The sequence below is a fragment of the Aspergillus stella-maris genome (genome assembly GCF_047715825.1).
Source record: "Aspergillus stella-maris strain CBS 113639 unplaced genomic scaffold BDV14scaffold_52, whole genome shotgun sequence".
Classification (NCBI taxonomy): Eukaryota; Fungi; Ascomycota; class Eurotiomycetes; order Eurotiales; family Aspergillaceae; genus Aspergillus; species Aspergillus stella-maris.
Window position 1 is genome coordinate 93,438 of NW_027396846.1, and position 18,287 is coordinate 111,724.

General features: G+C 50.5%; 3 protein-coding genes across 3 annotated transcripts; 2 read left to right on the top strand and 1 right to left on the bottom strand.

Annotated features, from left to right (window-relative positions):
• Positions 1-717: 717 nt before the first annotated feature.
• Positions 718-6,425, bottom strand: pkhB (putative sensor histidine kinase/response regulator; the record flags this gene model as incomplete). The annotated part of the gene is made up of 3 exons (XM_073774146.1): positions 718-1,008; positions 1,060-1,173; positions 1,236-6,425. 3 exons carry the CDS (start codon positions 6,423-6,425, stop codon positions 718-720), a joined length of 5,595 nt encoding a protein of 1,864 aa, XP_073625324.1.
• A 2,294-nt stretch (positions 6,426-8,719) lies between these two features.
• Positions 8,720-10,015, top strand: BDV14DRAFT_178475 (uncharacterized protein). The gene has a single exon (XM_073769593.1). It carries the CDS (start codon positions 8,851-8,853, stop codon positions 9,109-9,111), a length of 261 nt encoding a protein of 86 aa, XP_073625325.1. The 5' UTR covers positions 8,720-8,850; the 3' UTR covers positions 9,112-10,015.
• Positions 10,016-10,338: 323 nt separating this feature from the next.
• BDV14DRAFT_107193 (putative sensor histidine kinase/response regulator) lies at positions 10,339-17,985 on the top strand. Its single transcript, XM_073765613.1, has 3 exons — positions 10,339-13,379; positions 13,435-15,167; positions 15,214-17,985. The coding sequence occupies exons 1-3, from the start codon at positions 10,483-10,485 to the stop codon at positions 17,559-17,561; spliced, it is 6,978 nt and encodes a 2,325-aa protein (XP_073625326.1). The 5' UTR covers positions 10,339-10,482; the 3' UTR covers positions 17,562-17,985.
• Positions 17,986-18,287: the final 302 nt, after the last annotated feature.

Genomic DNA, 18,287 nt, shown 5'->3' on the forward strand with positions numbered 1-18,287 from the left:
CTACTGCGGAGACAAGAGACAGAGAATGCGAAGGGTAAGCAGTGCTCCCGCTCGAAGCAAGTCAAGCACTGTAAATGCCAAGAAAGAAGAGAAAGATTTTATAATGTACAATGTTCTGAAAGCAAAAATTGGTATAGAAAATTAGAAGGTAAGGTAGAAAGTAAGGCGGATGATGTAGTGTCATATAAAATGTCGTTCAAAAGTTTGGGCGACAGGGATAAAGAGAAGGAGAATGAGGATAGAATAGGTAAATAGGTAGGTAGGTAGTACTGCCCAAGAAAAAAAGCCGGAGAAAAAGGTTGACGCCATGCAATGAGCCAAAGGGCCCAGACAAACAAATACTCCTGAAATTGCAAACCCCCTTGATGCTTATAGGTATCCATAACACGCAAAGCCAAAATGCAGATGCTGGAGGGGGAAGAAGCGAAAAGAGAAATACAAAACAAAGCCCGCAATCAAATGGTATAGGCGGACGAGAACACAGGCAGGCTTGGACCAAGTATGCATAAAGACTTGAAATAAATCCGGTGCGCCTTCGTTCCGACAACATCCATCGACGCAAAAAACCCCCCAGAACAATAATAAACAAGAATTTAATTGCATGAACGTCATGGCCGCAGAGGCGATGTCTCCTGGCAGCCCGTTTATGTGAGGTATCCATATCAAGGAATTCGCTGGACGGTAGGTGACTTTTAGACGTAGACTGCAGGCTTAAGCTTAGCCCACGCGTCGACTGCCCTCATCTCCTTCCCTGAGTCGGTCACGAAGTAGAAGCAGAGGCCGGCCGGGATCGAGTAGACCCATCATCATCTTGCCCAATTCATTGTGTTTGATTGGCTTCGTCACATAATCGTTGAAACCGGCGACTGCGGCGTCTTGGATTTGATCTGTCATCGCGTTCGCAGACAGAGCCATGATCGGTATCTGGGGGTAATGATTCTTGCTTTCCCAGGCACGAATTTCGCGGCAAGTTTCGTAGCCGTTCTTGATTGGCATTTGGATATCGCACTGAATGACAATTAACCCCAGAGGAGACAAAAAGAGTTGGTGAATACTTACAATAATCAATGAGTAGTAACCTGGTTCTTTAGAAAAGACCATATCCGTGCACTGCTGGCCATCTCCCGCAGTTTCCGCCATGACCTTGATCTTGTCGAGGTATTTCATCATAACCTGGAGGTAATCAGTATCATTGTCTTTAGATTCAAGCTCTGGAGATATGTCAAAGGACTTACCATGCGATTTGTTTCATCGTCCTCAACCAGCAATACTCGGTAACCCTTGTTGCCAATGACCTCTTTAACCATCTTCGACATGGTCTTGAAATTATTGTTAATGGCACGAGCCATATCCTGGTTCCGATCCTTGCTGAGGTCTCTCCTGTTGTGCGGGTCGAATATGGGCGAGAAGGCAGAAGGCTTGACAGGTTTCGGCACAGTGAAAATGCGCCTTCCGCTGGCGGCAAGTTGCTTGATAGTGACGTTGATTTCTCGCTTTTGATAGAGATCGGAAATAATGACGAGAGTCGGCGCCTTGCCCGGCTCACGAGCCGCAACGTAATTGATCACTTCTGATACCTCCTCGGTATTAGGCAGATTGAGCACTAGATGTGTGAACTGAGAGTCTGAATTGAAGTCTGTGGAGTCCTTCCAGTCCTCAACATCGGGGAATGAGGTGATCGAGTGTTGAATTTCATGAGGGACCACTTGCTCGATGTGTTGCCTGATAGATTCACGAGTGTGTTGCAACGGACATAGGATGACAATGGAGTAGTTGTTCTGCCAATCTTGAGGACCGATGTCAGCCTCCAACTCGGTTGTGACACCGGAGACTGATGAAGCGGAAGTCTCAGGTGGGTTGGGCAACGGCTTATTAATGTCAAGCTTGGTCATAGGGTCGATGTTGTGCAGGTCTGGGGTAGGCAACGCCGAGGAAAAGGACGAACGCGCGGATGAGGTCCCGAGACCGAGGCGAGCAGAAAGCTCCAGAATGTTCGGGGGTTGAGAGAGCGGTGACTCAAGAGGAGGTAGAGGTTCGATAACCTCTGGTCCTCTAGACTCCATCGCGTCCTTGGACGCGAAGAGTAACTTTTGAAAAGAGCTTGTTTTGGAAGGAGCCCGGGTCTCTCGCACAAAGTTCGCGTCACCAGGAGCGGGCGGCGGCGGAGCGTCGACTTTGACGTAGAAGGAGAACTTGGCACCTTGTCCTTCCTTGCTACTTGGCGTCAACCGACCACCATGCATCTCAACCAGCTGCTTTGACAAGAACAAACCGAGGCCACTGCCTGCATTTTGTTGTGACGCGTTCTGTCCTAATTGACTGAAACGCTGCATCAGACGCTCAGCATCCTGCGCGCTGAAACCCTTTCCTGTATCGACGACGTCGAAATTTAGAAGGATTTCAGTCGACTTGGAAAGAGCGCTACTATCGTGATAGATGCTGCAACGGATGTAGATCTCACCCTGGGCAGTGAATTTGACTGCGTTGCCAACAAGGTTTATCAGAATCTGTCGGAGACGGAATCTGTCGCCGATAACCATTGGTGGAACATCCACGTCCATGAGATAGTTCATTTCAAGCCCCTTGTCGATTGCTCGCGAGGAGACTGTATCGATCACATCCTCGATAACCGATCGCACATGGAACCAAGAACTGACCAATGACATCTTACCAGCTTCGACTCGAGAAACATCCAAAATGTTGTCAACTAGCTCACGAAGGTTTGTTGAGCTGTTTTGAATTGTATCAAGCATTCGCCTCTGATCCGTGTCAAGCGAGGTATCCAAAATGAATGGAATGGTGCCAAGGATTCCATTGAGAGGAGTACGGATCTCATGCGACATGTTACTGAAGAACTTGGTCTTTGACTCCATTTGGTTGTTGAGCTGTTGCATCGCCTTGTTGAGCTCCTTTTCAAGGTTCTTGCGGTCATTGATATCGGTGCAAGTACCGTACCACGAAGACTCTTCGCTTCCGAAACTGCTGGTTTCAACGCGAACTAAGCGAACGAGGTGCCATCGGAAATCCCCGCCTCTTGAAGCGAGTCTGATTTCGGTGGAATAGAATACACGACCGTTCTCATCCTTTTGTACGGATGCCACACCCCGCTTGACAAGCTCATCTAGAGCTGGTGTTACTCGGTTATCAAAACGTGCGTCTTGGGTCTTTGTCGGAGTGTCAAGGGTTTCAGATGGTTCCTCTGAAGGCTGAGTTGGCGTGGCGTCCGTCGAGGACCCGGAAGCCAGGTAAAGGGAAAGCAGTCCACATTTTTCCAGATCGTTATGATGCACGTGCTTGGCAAAACCAAAGTTCAGAGCGTCCTCAAGCGTCTGGCCAGTGTATAAGTGCCATTGTTCGTTGACAAAAATAAGGCCTCTGTATTCGGTGGCCTCGAACACTATCTGCGGGACAGAGTTTGAGAACGCTCGATACTTCGCGTCAATTGCAAATTTCTCCCTCTCCTGTGCAGCTTTCAGTTCCACGACGTGCTGATCGTGAACATCCAGGAACGATCCAATCCAGTATAGGACCTCCGCTGTCGAAGAAAGCAATGGGTTAGCACGGAAGATGAACCAGCGATACGTCGTCTCGTCATTCCAGCGCCTAACGCGAACTCGCTCCGTGAATTGTGAGCCAGTGAGTAAAGCATTAGCCCACTTCGCAGCCACATTTTCGCGGTCGCCTTCATGGAGACCTTGCCAGGGATCCCTTGACTTTTGTTCCTGGGGTTGGCATTGCCTGTACGCATCAAACTTGGAGTTTGTCCAAATAACCTCTCCACTCTGAGGTTTGGCTAGGAAGATGTGCAAAGGTATGGAATTCAACATCAGTTGCGCCACCGTATCATTGAAAGGTCGCGGTAGCTCACGTTGCAGCTGGGCATAGAATGAGTTATTGGAGTGATGTCGCGAAGATGCTTGTGTCGGTGATACAAGTGGCGGGGGTTTCATTTCATGAGGGGAGACCGTTATGTTTGGGTCTTGTGCGATAGCTTCCCAGGCTTTCCCTGGAGAGATAGCGGACGGGGAGGTGGCGGCAGCGGCTTGTCTGACCTTTGCCAAACGGTTCTTGGAGTGGCCTGTGCTCTCACGTAAACTCCTGGAACGCGGAACGTTGAAGTAACTATCAACTGGTTCCCTACCAGGAAACCTAGTGGCCACCCCGGGCGATTCAATGTTTGCATCGAGGTAGGGAGTGCCTAACGCCGACAGGGAAGGACTGAACCTAGTCGACCCCGCCCTTTCATCAGGGCTGGACAGACTAGCTCTCGCAGAGAGTGAGCCATCGTCGGTTACCGTGTAACTGACATGACCGCTAAGACCTGCAACAAGCTCAAGCTCACTACTCTCATCGGAAAATGTCCCACCAAGGCCGAGCAAATTTCCGAAACGAGGAGCTTCGAGTCGAGAAGCAAACTGCCGCTCAAGTTGACTGTAGTGTTGTGCCAAACAGAACGAAGTGGTTAAATGAGGCATGAGGTAGGCGAGAGATTGTCTGAGGTTGGAAGGGTACGGTATCGCCGGAGATAAAATAGAGAGAACAGCGACGGGGAATCTCAAGGGAGATGAAACCGATTGCTGCGACGGACCAGCATGTAGTAACGGGATATGGATGACGGATTTTGCCAAGTCGACGCCTATGGCCTCCAATGGATCTGGATTAGAATAATCATGCAGCGGTGGATGCTTGGCGAAAGCGCTTTCATCAACAGTGTGATTGGAGAAGAAGGGGTTCTGCTCAGGATGTCCGCGAGGAGCCGGTGAAGGAGCCGGTGACTGAGACCAAGGTGATGGAGGTATCTGCTCATATTCGTCAAGGAATTCCATCAAAGGGTTGCGCTCCGGTTGAATAGCTGCGAATGCGGTGTGTGCAGCGGCACCCGTGATATGAGAAGGTTCAGCCGTTGGGGTGACCTGAACTTTGTCTTCGGGCGTTTGAACGGGCGGTTCATGAGGTTGTTTGGACGTCGAGGCGTGAGAGTACTCTCGAGTTAGAATCACAGGCTTTGTGCGTCCAAATAGCTTGACAACGCCGGTCCTTTTGATAAGAGGGTCGACTTCAACCTCAAGCGCCCTGGGCGAAGGAAAAACCGAGAGCCGGTCATTCTGTCGAGGTGGTTTTGACGTGTCCACATTGACTGACTGTGCATCTGCTCGGCTTTCGCCAGGTCCTTGTTTATGTAGAGTATCTGATTTGTGTAAACCGCCTGAATCGAGCGTTGCATCCCGGTCATTCAACGCAGACTTCTTCCTGTCCTTGCCGAACCCAGCAAATGAATGGCGTGCAAAGAGCGGCGGCCGAGCAATAGAACTTTCGTTCGCAACATTTGGCACAATAGGGACCTCTTTCTCTTTGTCCGTGCGAACAAAAACCTTAGGGTGGGTGTTGCTAGTCGCACCCGCAGCATTCGAAGGGCGAGGTTGTTCATCGGCTTCGGGGATACTGTCGTTAAAAACCGCCTTCTGGCCCCACGGGACATTCTCAAGATCCGTCGCATCTCCCGGGACAGCAAGTGAGGCCCTCTCTACGCCATAATGAGTTTGTAGGATGTGAACGAGGTTGACCCACCAGGCATCGAGACCTGGATCCGCATTGAGCTGTAATGTAAGCTCATAGAGATTTGGAGTCGGGTAGGCTGGATCTTCTGGTACTGGCTTGTGGTCCGGCGGCGCGAAGACGTTGCTGGATGCTGGAAGTATCCCTGGGGCGGCTTGGGAATCGACCGGAACTTGTGACGATGGCACGGCGCCCTTCAATTTATCCGCAGGCAAAGTCAATTTGAAAGAGCCGTTGTTCAGCTGAAAGAACTTTTGCTTTGTTGTTTGTGGCGGCATATCTGGAAACGGGTACGATGGGGTTCTGTCGGGTAAAGCGTCGGGGGTCGTTTGCGAGTCTGTGCCTCTAATTGTGCCGCTGGATCCGGCTGAATCGGGCGCTCCTGTGAGAGATGGTATGACTTGCGGCGACAATACATTTGAAATGCGTCTCTTCTTCGTTGATTCCTGGGAAACGGACGAAATGGAACCGAGCGACGGAACGGTTTCCTGAGATGTTGAAGAGGCTTGGTTCTCGAGACTTCGCATCTGCTGATAGGCGAGCAAATCTTCCATCTGCCGGCGAAGGTCTTTCAGGGTTGGCTGGTTTCGACCCAGATCCTCCTGGAGTCCGCTCCTTGCATCTAAATTCTCTTTCTTGGCTGAGGCGGGTATCCGGTGTAGATTCGCGATCTGTTCGGACGGTGCGCAATAGCGCGAACGGTTAGCCTTCCAAATGTCACCACTCAAATCGTAGAATCCACCGACAGAGTATGCGTCATCTTCATCGTGGGCAAAAGAGAATGCTTGGGAAAAGAAACGGTGGTGGGACTGAGCAGCGGCAACAGGCGAGGGGGCCTCAACCGGCGATGGAAGCGGAGATGTCCTCATGCTGTGAACCTCCCCCATAGTACACTTCCTCCCACCGCCGGACAGTTATTTGTTTCTCCTGAGTGAGGCCGAGTCCAACTCCAAAGAGGTGAATGGGGAACTCATCGCTCGGACGTGGTCCGCGATCAGAGAGGAAGAGAAGATGAACGTCAAAAATCAAGAAAACAAAAACAAAAGGGGTCCCAAGAAACTGGATCACAATAAGTGTTTCCCTTTCGAAGAAACTGGGTGTATACAAAAGAAGCAAGAGTAGAGTATACCAAAGGAGGAGGGGTGAAGTGGAAGGCTTAAGGGGTGGACAGGTGAGTGTGAACTAAAGACCACAAAAACGTCACCGGGCACTACCCGTCTATAAGTCAGAATGGAGGAGACAGGAAGAGCATATGATTAAACACAAACTTGAGGGGGTAAAAAGTAGCAGAGCAAACGAAGAGAAGAAAGCCAAAAGGGGACAAATAGCGGAATCGGAAGATAGCGAAGTAATAACGAAGATGCGCGAAAAAGGGCAAGAACGTGACCCCAAAGACGATGAGGTCAAGCGGTCAGGGCGTGTAAGGCGATGAGCCCGAAGGTGGGAGAGGCAAGCGACAACTAGAAAGAGACAGATGCGAACTTACCTCGTTTGCCAGGAGAAGCAACAACGATCGTAGAGCCACGAGGGAGCAGTGCTCAGCGTCGACAATGAATTTTATTACAGATCGCCAGCGAATCCGGGAGTGATTCTTGAGGTGGGAAAGGAATGGATAGAAAATGGGCCGTCTTCTGGGGCGCTCAGCCTATGACGTAGCCGCGCCCTGGGGTCAGCACCGCGGCAACGACTAACGATTGACGAGAGAACGCTGTGGGGAGCTGAAGCCTAAAGACGAGAATAGTACAGAGTAGGATGATGATTGACAGGAGACGGAGGAGGACAAAAACAATTATACTTTGTGGTCTATTCAAGAGGCTGTTAAGCTTGGATTAAGGCGTGTGGACTGTGGAAGGCGAGCACAAGTAAGACTACGCTGTTAGGATGGTCTTGACAGTCTCATACGACTGGAGGGCCCAGGACGGCTCGAGTCATATTGACATCCAAACATAATCTGCAGACAAAAGAAGGTGAATCAAAGGATCCATCGTCATTCAATTTCTCATTGTTATTGGAGCAGGCGCTCTGGACAGAGTATGTCGGACCTCATGTGGGAACCCAGTCAGAAACGGTGGATAACAATCACGAGTTGATCTGCTTTCAAGTTGAACACTTGCATACGAGGGTCACCTAGGCCTGCTGCCTTCGTAGCCCCCTATCGTCAGAATTTGATCACTCGAGAAGAGCAAATAGGCATCTAGCTTAAGTGAGGGCCGTTATTTTGTCGCAGGAGGTCGAAGCGAATGTTACAGCGGTGTAAAGGCGTGTACCGGGAACACCAGCAGGGGCGCTAGCACTAGGAAAGCTCGGGATGATGAAAGGAATGATGCAATGCAGGCTCGGCACCGCTTATGCTCCCCATTAAGGCTGCATGCCTTCAAGGACAGAGTACGGATGTTCTGGAGGCTCTGAAGATTTTTTAACACCTGGCAGCTGTACCGCGGGAGGCAGTGGTATTTCGAATAATGAATTATGTTCCTGGGCGCACTAAGAATGTTGATCGCGCGCTTAGAAAATCAACGTCATTAGCGATTAATTAATTGGGCTGAGCAAATGATTTTGCAGTATCAACCCGCTCTTTATCCAGAGTGACCAGCGGAATTTGCTGGCTGGAGAATGGACGACTCGAAGAACTGCATATTTTTTCGCAAGCAGTTTTATCTTGAACATTGGTATTGACCGACAAGGTTGAAGATCAGGAAAAGCAGCTGTGACATGAGACAAAACGGGCTCTGTGACAGTATAGGCCTAACTAGTGCGTTGAAATTATTGCTTGCCAATTCCTGTCCCCCACACTGCTCGTGCCATGGTCAGTTTTGGGACGACTCTCGTCACTCGCTAGCAAAATAATTCGACTGGCACGTTCGCCACATTCTTATCAGTCAGGGGGATAAACCAGATGCGATGAACTCGATTGCCTTGATCCGTACCGCGAGGGTGATCATGGGCGCAGATTCAGCCTACCGGAGCAGAAGCCGTGCGGCAGGGCTTAGAAACAGGATAATATTAGACTGCATGGTTCCAGCTGCACACCCGTTGCAATGTCCGTGGTCCGGCCATGTCACCACCAAACTCTATCCCCTCACTAGAAAGTTCTCGACGATAGTTTATCGATAACTGATAAATAGTTCTCTCCCGCGGCGCCCGTTTCTTGGAGAACCCCTCCCTAAGCGAACGCCTTGAACTTGGTCCGTCTCGGCGAATGCTCGGTGTACGCCTTAATGAGGCTTCTTTGAGCCGAAACGATAAAAGGCCTGAAACATCCCCGGGCCGTTGACTAAAGACCGAGAACAAGGTATGAGCATCCATGATCCTTTCCCTAGCAAACACTATGGCATACCGCTCTTTTCTAGAATAATTGGCCAGAGATCAATGTGCAACACGGTTACAGCCTTACTAACGCCCTGCCTCAACCTTATTAACCGATTCCCGACTACGCGTGACAAAAGCAACCAAGATTCTCCAGGTAGTCAAGTGGACAGACATCTGCCCAGACATTTCTTGCTTGGAACTCTCGCATCGTCGGTAGCTTCATTCTTGAACAGAAAGGCCTATTAGCAAGCCTGCCATCAGCCGTTATTTCCCAACTCTTACGCCCAAGGGGCTTCCACCCCATGTCTGGAGCTCAGTCTGAAACAGACAGGAAGGATAGCCTGGTTGAAACACAATGCGGAGACAACTATCCAGCTCTTGTGCACCTAGACCATCCTACTCAAGCTTCACATCATGCATGAACGAGGTCTATAGTCAATTCCTGCGAAGATCGCGCAGCATCCTCTAGAAGCCTAAGCTTGTTGACTAGTTGATGTCGGGATTACAGAGGTTGCGCACGAGAACTTTGTTTCTATATATTGGGATGCCGGGATGGGGAACTGCACCAGGTATGCCGCCGGCTGTTTCGTCAGAGACTGTGGCCATGTCGATCCACATGGGAAGGGTGTCCTCCCGCGGCATCAAACGTTGAGTCCTTGAGCAGTGCGGGCTCTCCTAGCCAAGTGCCTCTACGAGCAGATCCGGGTGTTCGAGAGTATACCAAGGCCGTTGAATACCAGCCAATACTCAAGTCCCTCGAGATATCTAATTAAGATGGCAAAGAACAAGGGTATCTCCTCACTGAGGGTGGCTTCACCCTCTGGAACAATATACTACTTATATCTGGTTTTAATTGCCATGCTTTTACCAGGTCTGGACACAATTGCATGTCGAATTATCCTATAATGAACCGTATCGAGTACTATGTCTTTGTAGCTGCAAAGAAGGGAATCGTCGGAAATATGTTCCTGCAACCTGATGTCGTACAGATGGACATCCGCTTGGGTATCTCCTCGCAGACATATGGGGAAGCATCAAGCGACACAGTATACAATAGTTTGTCTTGTGATTTGAAAACAAGCGTGTCGAGAATCCAGGGCAACAGTCATGCCACCAGCAGAGTGTTATGATACTTTGTAGAAGGCTGCGGAGTGCTTTCTCCGGGTGTTCTGGCAGCTGATCTCCCGCGCCCAAGCTCGTGACGGCAGATGACTAAGCCTCCCGATTGGGCTGAAATTTGGCTGAGAAAGCTCCATTGGCGACCCCTTCGCGATTCCAAGCGGTGTTTGTGGCGTGCTTCTGATTTATGACACGTTGAGTCGATCATCCCTGCATCCAGTACTCGAGAAATCCGTGTCCAAAGCTAATCTTGCGGTTATCCTGCAGACTAAAACGTGGTGCTATTCTGGAACCTCGCACGGGCAAACCTCCCCCCATCCGTCCTTGGCGAGGCCGCTCTCGACGCTTCCGTCGCCCTGATGACTGTCAGCCTCTTTGATCTTAGGTTCCCTCTCGATTCTTTCCTGTGACGACTTTCATCATCCGACCTTATTCATGGCCTTATAAGTGAGGGGTGGCTGGATTAGCGAGGATATTCTGTGCACCCATTCGGCGGACATGGATGATAGCCATATCCTTGGTGAGGACCTGCCCCTCCCACCGGCGCGGCTTCTGCAGAGACTCGCTCAACTCCCCGGATACACATGGGATCAATCCTCCGAGCCTTTTCATTCGACATATAATCATTGGCATGTCTTCGGTCTTCGACATGCTGCTGACCCCGATGCCTCCACTCCGCTTGCGACCTCCTCCGGACCGTCGAGTATAGCCCGCAGCTCGCCGCGAACCGACTCTCGACCTCCCTTTCGCCATCACTGGAGAAGCAGCTTGAGCGAATCCAGTAGCGAGCTGTCGCTGTCCCGTCTTGATAATGAACTTACATGGACCCCCGTGATTGCAAGGGTCTCGTCGCACGTCGTCAGGCTTGAACGCGAGTTCCATATGATGAGGTCAATCATGCAAACATCGGATCCGGATTGCAATCATACGGTGCGCCCGATCGATCTGATCCGTCTTTCCTCGGACCCCGGTGATGCAGGACCCCTCCTGGTCGCTATCTTCGAGTCTCCGGGCCCGAACATGTTACAAGAATTGGTTGCGTTTGGGCCCGCCTGGTTCGCGGTTGGTGGTAGGGGCGAGAGTCTAGAGCCGACACCCGGAGAGCAGGTCTCCCTGTCGGTGTTCCTTGACTTCTCAATTGGTGCATGCGACTGTCTGGAGCTGCTTCACTACGGGCTAAAAACTGTTCATGGGGAGATTCGTCCGGATGCCTTTCACTTCAATCGAGAGGCCAGGTCCGTGAAGCTGATAAATACTGGAAACGGGGCTCGGGCTTTCGACAATGTACTCAGTGAGGGATGGCAGTCTATATCGAAGGAGCTTGGGGTCAAGAACAAATTGCAGTTTATTGCACCAGAACAAACGGGAAGAATGCCGACGGAGCCCGATAGCCGGACCGATATATACGCACTGGGAGTGCTCTTCTGGACAATGCTTGCCGGAAAGCCTGCTTTTACTGGCAATGATCCGGTGGAAGTTGTTCAGAATGTTCTCAGCAAGAAACTGGCGCCTGTCTCGTCGAAGAGAATGGATATCCCTGACGCAGTATCTGCGGTTATCCAGAAAATGACGCATAAAACTGTCAACGAGCGGTACCATACGATATCATCCGTAAAAAGAGATCTGGCTCAGATCTCTCAATTGCTTGGTGATGGAGACAGTGAGGCATTGAAGGACTTCGAAGTTGCGCAGCGCGATGTATCGTCCTTCTTCACCTTGCCATCAAAAATGTTTGGAAGGCAAGAAGAATATGACAAAATCCTGGGCGTGGTCGAGAAAGTGTCTAGGCGGCAGCAAACCTCCTACTCGAAAGCAACCAATCAGTTATCGGGCAGGCTTGGGTCAAATTCTTCACCATCAGATGGGCGGGTTGATAGCTTCGACCTTGCGTCAGTGTCTAGTGATTCAGGTTCATTCCAGTTGAACCCCAGAGCTAATACTAATCTTGGACGTGCCTCGACCCACGAATCTCTTCACAGCACCGAATCATCGCTGTCAACGCCAAAACCCATCCCTATCAAAGCAAAGAGCCCCGTTGATCCTCGTACAGTCTGGGATAACACTGATCAAGAGACTACTCACTCTTCTGGTGTTACGAGCTCGCTGGGCCATGAAAGTCCGCTTGTTCCAGTTGGTCGACATAAAGCCCCGCATAAGTTCCGCCGGCACGGCAAATGCGAGGTCATCACAATCAGCGGCGCTGCTGGGATTGGTAAAACTGATCTACTGAACCGTATCCAGCCAGCAATACGCAAGCTAGGTTATATTGGCATTGCCCGGCTGGACCGGGCAAGACGAGTTCCATTTGAGCCGTTCGCAAAAGTCCTGGCTAGCCTACTTCGCCAGATATTCTCTGAGCGAGATGTCACCACAGATTACCACAATACCCTGCGCTGCGCGTTGAGACCCATGTGGCCGACCCTTCATCGAGTTTTAGAGCTTCCCGAGCAACTCATGTCACCAGGGACCACCGACAAACAAGTGTCTCCCAAATCCACGGCGGCTCAGCATATATTCAAAGACATGACAAGAGGTGAGCCGTCCAAGCGTGCGCCTCTCCCACGTCTCGACCATGGTCAGACGTCTGCGGATTTCTTCCTCACCAATGCGGCCTCGAAGAACATGCGGCTCATGGAAACATTCTTGGAAATTCTGAGAACACTATCTCAATATAAAATGATCTGCGTGTGTATTGATGATCTGCACTATGCCGACGATGAGACGATGGAGTTGATTACTAGCATTGTCAGAGCGAAGATTCCGTGTGTCCTTATTCTTACAAGTCGAAAGTCGGAGCTCGAGTCTGAAGCGATCAAATCGCTGTTTGAGAACGACAATCCGACAGTAACGAGGATAATATTACGGCCACTCACTGAGGAAGAGGTGATGGAGATTGTGGCAGCCACGATGCATCAACCGCCGAATCCCATGCTAACACCCTTGGCCGCAGTCATCCAAGAAAAGAGCGTGGGTAACCCTTTCTACGTTCGCATGATGCTCGAAACCTGCTACAGCAAGAACTGCATCTGGTACTCGTGGAAGAACTCTATATGGGAGTTTGATCTCGACCGGATTTTCACAGAATTTGTGGCTCCGAGGTATGGTGAAGGACTAGGTATCGGGTTCATCACACGGCGCCTACAGGAACTTCCGCCTGCTGCGCGCTCAATGCTAGTATGGGGTGCCTTGCTGGGAAGTCCATTCTCATTCGCTCTCGTACAGAAGCTTCTGACTAGCGAGTTTTTGTACTCGAGCGAGGACGATGAAGCTGTGGATCTAACGTGCCCGCAAAATGCGAACCTTATCAGGCAGTCTGAGGCAGATATCGTCGTTGGGCTGCAGGTTGCTGTGCAAGCGAATCTCATCATTCCTGGGAGCACCGATGACGAGTTCAAGTGCGTATCACGACCGCAACTAATCTTTTGCTTATTATCTAACTATTGTTCACAGATTTGCCAATGATCGGTTTGCTCAAGCTGCCTCCTCATTGACTGAGGGACGTAACATTGAGAAGATGCACTTCATTATATCTCAAGCAATGAGAAAATATTACCACGATGGTCGAAGCCGATATGCAATGGCACGACATGTTGCCCTCGCTTTCCAAACCGTTCGATCTCGTGTCGCCGAGAGGCTTGATTATAGGAAGATTCTATGGGACGCTGCACAGACCGCTGCTCAATCAGGTGCACGCCCAACTGCACTTTGGTACTACCGCCACTGTGTCGACCTTCTACAAGACAACCCTTGGGATGACAATGGGATTGATGTATATTATGACGAAACTTTACGTCTGCATATCGCTACTGCCGAGATGGCTTGGTCTCAAGGATTCAACTCGGAGGCTCTTGAGTTGCTTTACAAAGTTTTCCAACATGGAAAAACGGCGGTATGCAAATCAAGAGCATGGATAATCAAAGCGAAAATATATGCTCAGCTGGGTGACCACCCTCGATCGATGAACTCGCTGCTTACGTGCTTAGAGGAACTGGGCGTGCACCTCAGAGAACCGACTACGTACGAAAAATGCGACGCCGCATATGCCCAGCTCAAGAACTACATTGAAAAGGCGGATATCGACGCCCTGGCTAAGAAGTCTGTCAGCAGGGATCTCAAATCGATCACAATTGGGACCGTCCTGGCCGAAGCGATGTCAGTTACCTTCTGGGATGATGGCCTCACATTTTACCGAACAGCCATCGAAATGATGAACCACCATCTTTTCCGAGGAGGCTTTATTCAAATTTGCATTGGCTGCTCCCACCTTGCGATGATCACATTCAGTAGGTTTCGGGATCTGAACCTGGGTGTCAAACTCAGCGAACTAGCTCTCACCCTGCTTGAGCGATGCCCTGAGCTGTGGACGCAGAGCCGTGGCTCCATTGTCTATAACTTTTACCTCGGTCATTTGCGGATGCCGTTGGCAGCTACGCTTCCAGCTCTTGAAACCTCTGTTGAAACGTCGCTCACCTTGGGTGATCCTTATATTACCCTGATTACCATTTCAGCAATGGGCTTGACGAGGTTTTTCCTGGGCCACGACCTAGTTCAGGTTGAAACTTTCTGCAACGAAGCCCCGGAAGAGGTCAATGATTGGCAGACCGACACCCGTGGAGGAGCGACCCTGGTCACTGTACGACAAGTGTCGAGAGCTCTGCAAGGCAAGACACAGTTTCGCATGGCCGACACCGTGATGAATGACGAGAACCACGATACTGCCGAATTTATAGACTTCTTAGAGCACAACGCAAGCAATGTCGACCGACCCCGTGATATCTACCATGCTCTTTCGATGATCCCATTGTTCCTCTACGGACACCACGAAAAGGCCATCGAGCTCGCCACACAAATGGAAGAGAGTATAAGCAGGCTTTGGTCGTCTCGAGTTGCCTACGTTGTCTACTTCTACTCCGCTCTTTCTCATTTGACAATTCACAATGATAATCCGACACTTTGCTACCTTGATGGAAAATTGGAGACGGTTCTGCGATACAAGGCCGAAATCGACTTTGCGAGAAGCGCGTGCGATGCAAATTATGGAATGTGGGCTCTTATCCTAGAGGCGTTGGTTTATGAAGTTCAAGATGACCACACTTCGGCCCTCCAGGCGTTTGAGGCCGCAATTGACCACTGCCAAGTCCATCAATATCCGATGGAAGAAGCCATGGCTCTGGAACTTTATGGTTAGTATTCCAATATGCTGGTAATGCCATATACTAATGTCTCTAGGTGAATTTTTGGTCCGTCGCGGCGCAAAGAGAGCAGCCCGCTCTGTAATGCAGGATGCCATCACAGCCTGGGCGGCGATAAGCGCCGTCGGCAAGGCATCTCAACTCACAGAAAAGCACGAGTGGCTGCTGAGGACAGCTACGTCATGCCGAAGCGTTGATGTTGGCTGCCAAACAGTCGACTCGCTTCTCGGTATTAATCAGGACGTCGGCCAGGAGCACGTCGGGACGACTCAAACTCTCCAAGAAGAGGATCGTCAACATCGCTGGATTGAGCAAAGCGGTGCCACGACTGGCGAGCGTTCCCTTGACATCTCTGGGGTCGGTCTCGACATTATTGATCTGACAAGTATTCTGGAATCCAGCCAAGTGATGTCTTCTGAACTCCAAATTGACAAGCTCTTGACGAAGATGATCGAGATTGTGCTAGACTCGTGCAACGGTGCTGATTCTGCCGTTATTGCAACAAACTTTGATGACCACTTCACCATCACAGCCACTGGCGATGTCGAGAATGGGCAAAGGTCATTTGTTGACGGGCTACCATTCTCTGAATTGGACGATAAGATGGCTCTGCAGATCACTCACTATGTTAGTCGAAGCAAAGAGGAAGTGCTGGTTCATAGCGTCATGGAAGACGAGCGTTTCTCCAATGTGAGCGAAGCGTATCACGCACGCAACCCACTCAGCCGTTCCGTGATTGCCCTGCCCATTATGCAAGGCCATAATCTACTGGGTGTCATCCAGGTCGAGGGCAAACCAAACTCATTTACGCAACGTAACCTCGTCGTGCTTCATCTTCTCTGCAACCAAATCGGGATCTCGCTGTCTAATGCCCTGCTCTTCCGCGAAATTCGCAAAGTTGGCGCTACGAATGCGTCCATGGTCGAAACTCAGAAACGCGCACTCTCACAAGCTCGCGATGCGGAACAAAAGGCCAAGGTAGCAGAAGCGGAAGCCAAACATAACGTGAAGCTGAAAGAGGACGCCGCCAAGGCCAAGTCCATCTTCCTTGCCAATATCTCTCACGATCTGAGAACACCGATGAACGGCGTGATTGGTCTTTCTGAATTGCTCAAGGGAACGAAACTGGATCAGGAACAGGACGAATATGTTGAATCGATCCGTGTCTGTGCCGATACGTTGCTCACCCTCATCAATGATATTCTCGACTTTTCCAAGCTCGAGGCGGGTAAGATGAAGATTTCCACTGTTCCGTTGAATATCAGGGAGACCATTTCAGAAGTCGTTCGGGCTCTCCGCTACACCCACCGAGACCGCGGCCTAGAGACGATCGAGGATCTAGACGAGGTTCCTCCAGACCTTGTTGTCCTCGGTGACCCGGTTCGACTACACCAAATCTTCATGAACCTCCTCAGCAACAGCTACAAGTTCACACCCAAGGGATCCGTGACTGTTTCAGCAAGAGTCACTAGGGAAGGCAAAGGCCGCGTCCGACTTGAATCATCAGTAACAGACACGGGAATCGGTATCCCCGACGAGCAAAAGCCGCGCCTATTCCGTCCATTCTCACAAGCAGATAGTTCCACCGCCCGATCCTACGGCGGCAGCGGCCTAGGCTTAAGCATCTGCAAAGCCATAATCGAAGACGTCCTAGGCGGCGCAATCTGGCTCGAATCAACACCAGGCGCAGGTACAACAGTAACCTTCCACCTCTCATTCAACAGAGTCAAGTCCGAAACGCCGAGCTCGCCCTGGTCGCAAAAGATTCTAAGCGACAAGGCCGCTCCCCGCCCAATAGTCCGAGACCTCACTCTCATCCCGCGCGACCAAATCCGCGTCTGCATCGCCGAAGACAACCCCATCAACCAAAAGATCGCTGTCCGCTTCGTCACCTCCCTCGGCCTTCAGTGCGAAGCCTATAGCGACGGCCAACAAGCCGTCGACGCGCTGCAGGCCCGCTCAAAGGAAGGAAACCCCTTCCATGTCGTCCTAATGGACGTCCAAATGCCCACGCTAGACGGATACAACGCCACCCGGGAAATAAGGAAGGACTCCGACCCCAACGTCAACGAGGTCCTCGTCATCGCGATGACGGCAAGCGCAATCGAAGGCGACCGCGAGAAATGCCTCGGCGCCGGAATGAACAATTACCTACCTAAACCTGTGCGCTCGAATATTCTCAGCGATATGCTTGATAATTATCTGGCGCCCGTGCCGACTTTCACGAAGACAAGACTCGCTGTGCGCAGTGGGAGGGGGAGTATCAGTGCTGAGTCTGCGTCGAGCGGGAGTGGGATTCCGTCTTCTATGCCGTCTTCTAGTTCGGAGGGGCATGGAGCTGGACATGGTACGCTCCAGGAGTCGTCTGAGGAGGGTCGACACTGATTAATTCCATTCTTCAATCTTCTCCATTCCTCATCCCTGTCAACCTACCTATTCTATTTCTTATCACTTACTTTACTTTGCTATGCATGACATGACATGATTGACATGACATGGATACCCTACCTTTCTGTTTTTCTACCTACTATTTCCTTTTTTGGTGAATCTAGCGAGTCCTTGCCCTTATCTGTTCATTCCACCACTATGTTATATGTTATGTTATATGTACAATAGGATAGACATCCATTCTATTGTAGGGCTTGATCGACTGTTGGGATTATATTCTGTTGCATTCGATATGGATATCCATTGGAGTTTTAACAAGTCATGAGTGTTATCTTCTGTACTTGATATCCCCTACCTACCTACCTGCTTATATCACCTACCCTTCTTGTATATGTTTTACAATAGATTGGTTCAAATTATGATATTCTTACGGGCCTTACTTAGCGAGATAGAAAACCAGCCCCAGCTATTTACCTACCTAGGTACCGTTCGAAGATTGCTCGCGCCTGGAGGTCGCATAACGAAGCTGCTTACCTCCTAATAAGAAAGAGCTGGGCCGTGCCTTCCAAAAGTTAAGGGAACGATGATTGGGGATTGTTCAGGGAAGGTCTCGTGGGTAGCCCTTGCCTCGTGTCGCCAATCCTGTTCTGACTCGTGTATCTATCGGGGAAGGAGCGATGGAGTTTCGACCCTCAGCAAAACAGGCAGCTGCCTGCTACCGAC

What these genes read in the sequence shown, in the direction of transcription:
- BDV14DRAFT_107193 (XM_073765613.1), top strand. Translation starts at nt 10,483, where the DNA reads ATGGATGATAGCCATATCCTTGGTGAGGACCTGCCCCTCCCACCGGCG. An exon ending in AGCACCGATGACGAGTTCAA is followed by an intron (nt 13,380 to 13,434) that starts GTGCGTATCACG and finishes TATTGTTCACAG; the next exon opens with ATTTGCCAATGATCGGTTTG. An exon ending in CATGGCTCTGGAACTTTATG is followed by an intron (nt 15,168 to 15,213) that starts GTTAGTATTCCA and finishes TAATGTCTCTAG; the next exon opens with GTGAATTTTTGGTCCGTCGC.
- BDV14DRAFT_178475 (XM_073769593.1), top strand. Translation starts at nt 8,851, where the DNA reads ATGAGCATCCATGATCCTTTCCCTAGCAAACACTATGGCATACCGCTC.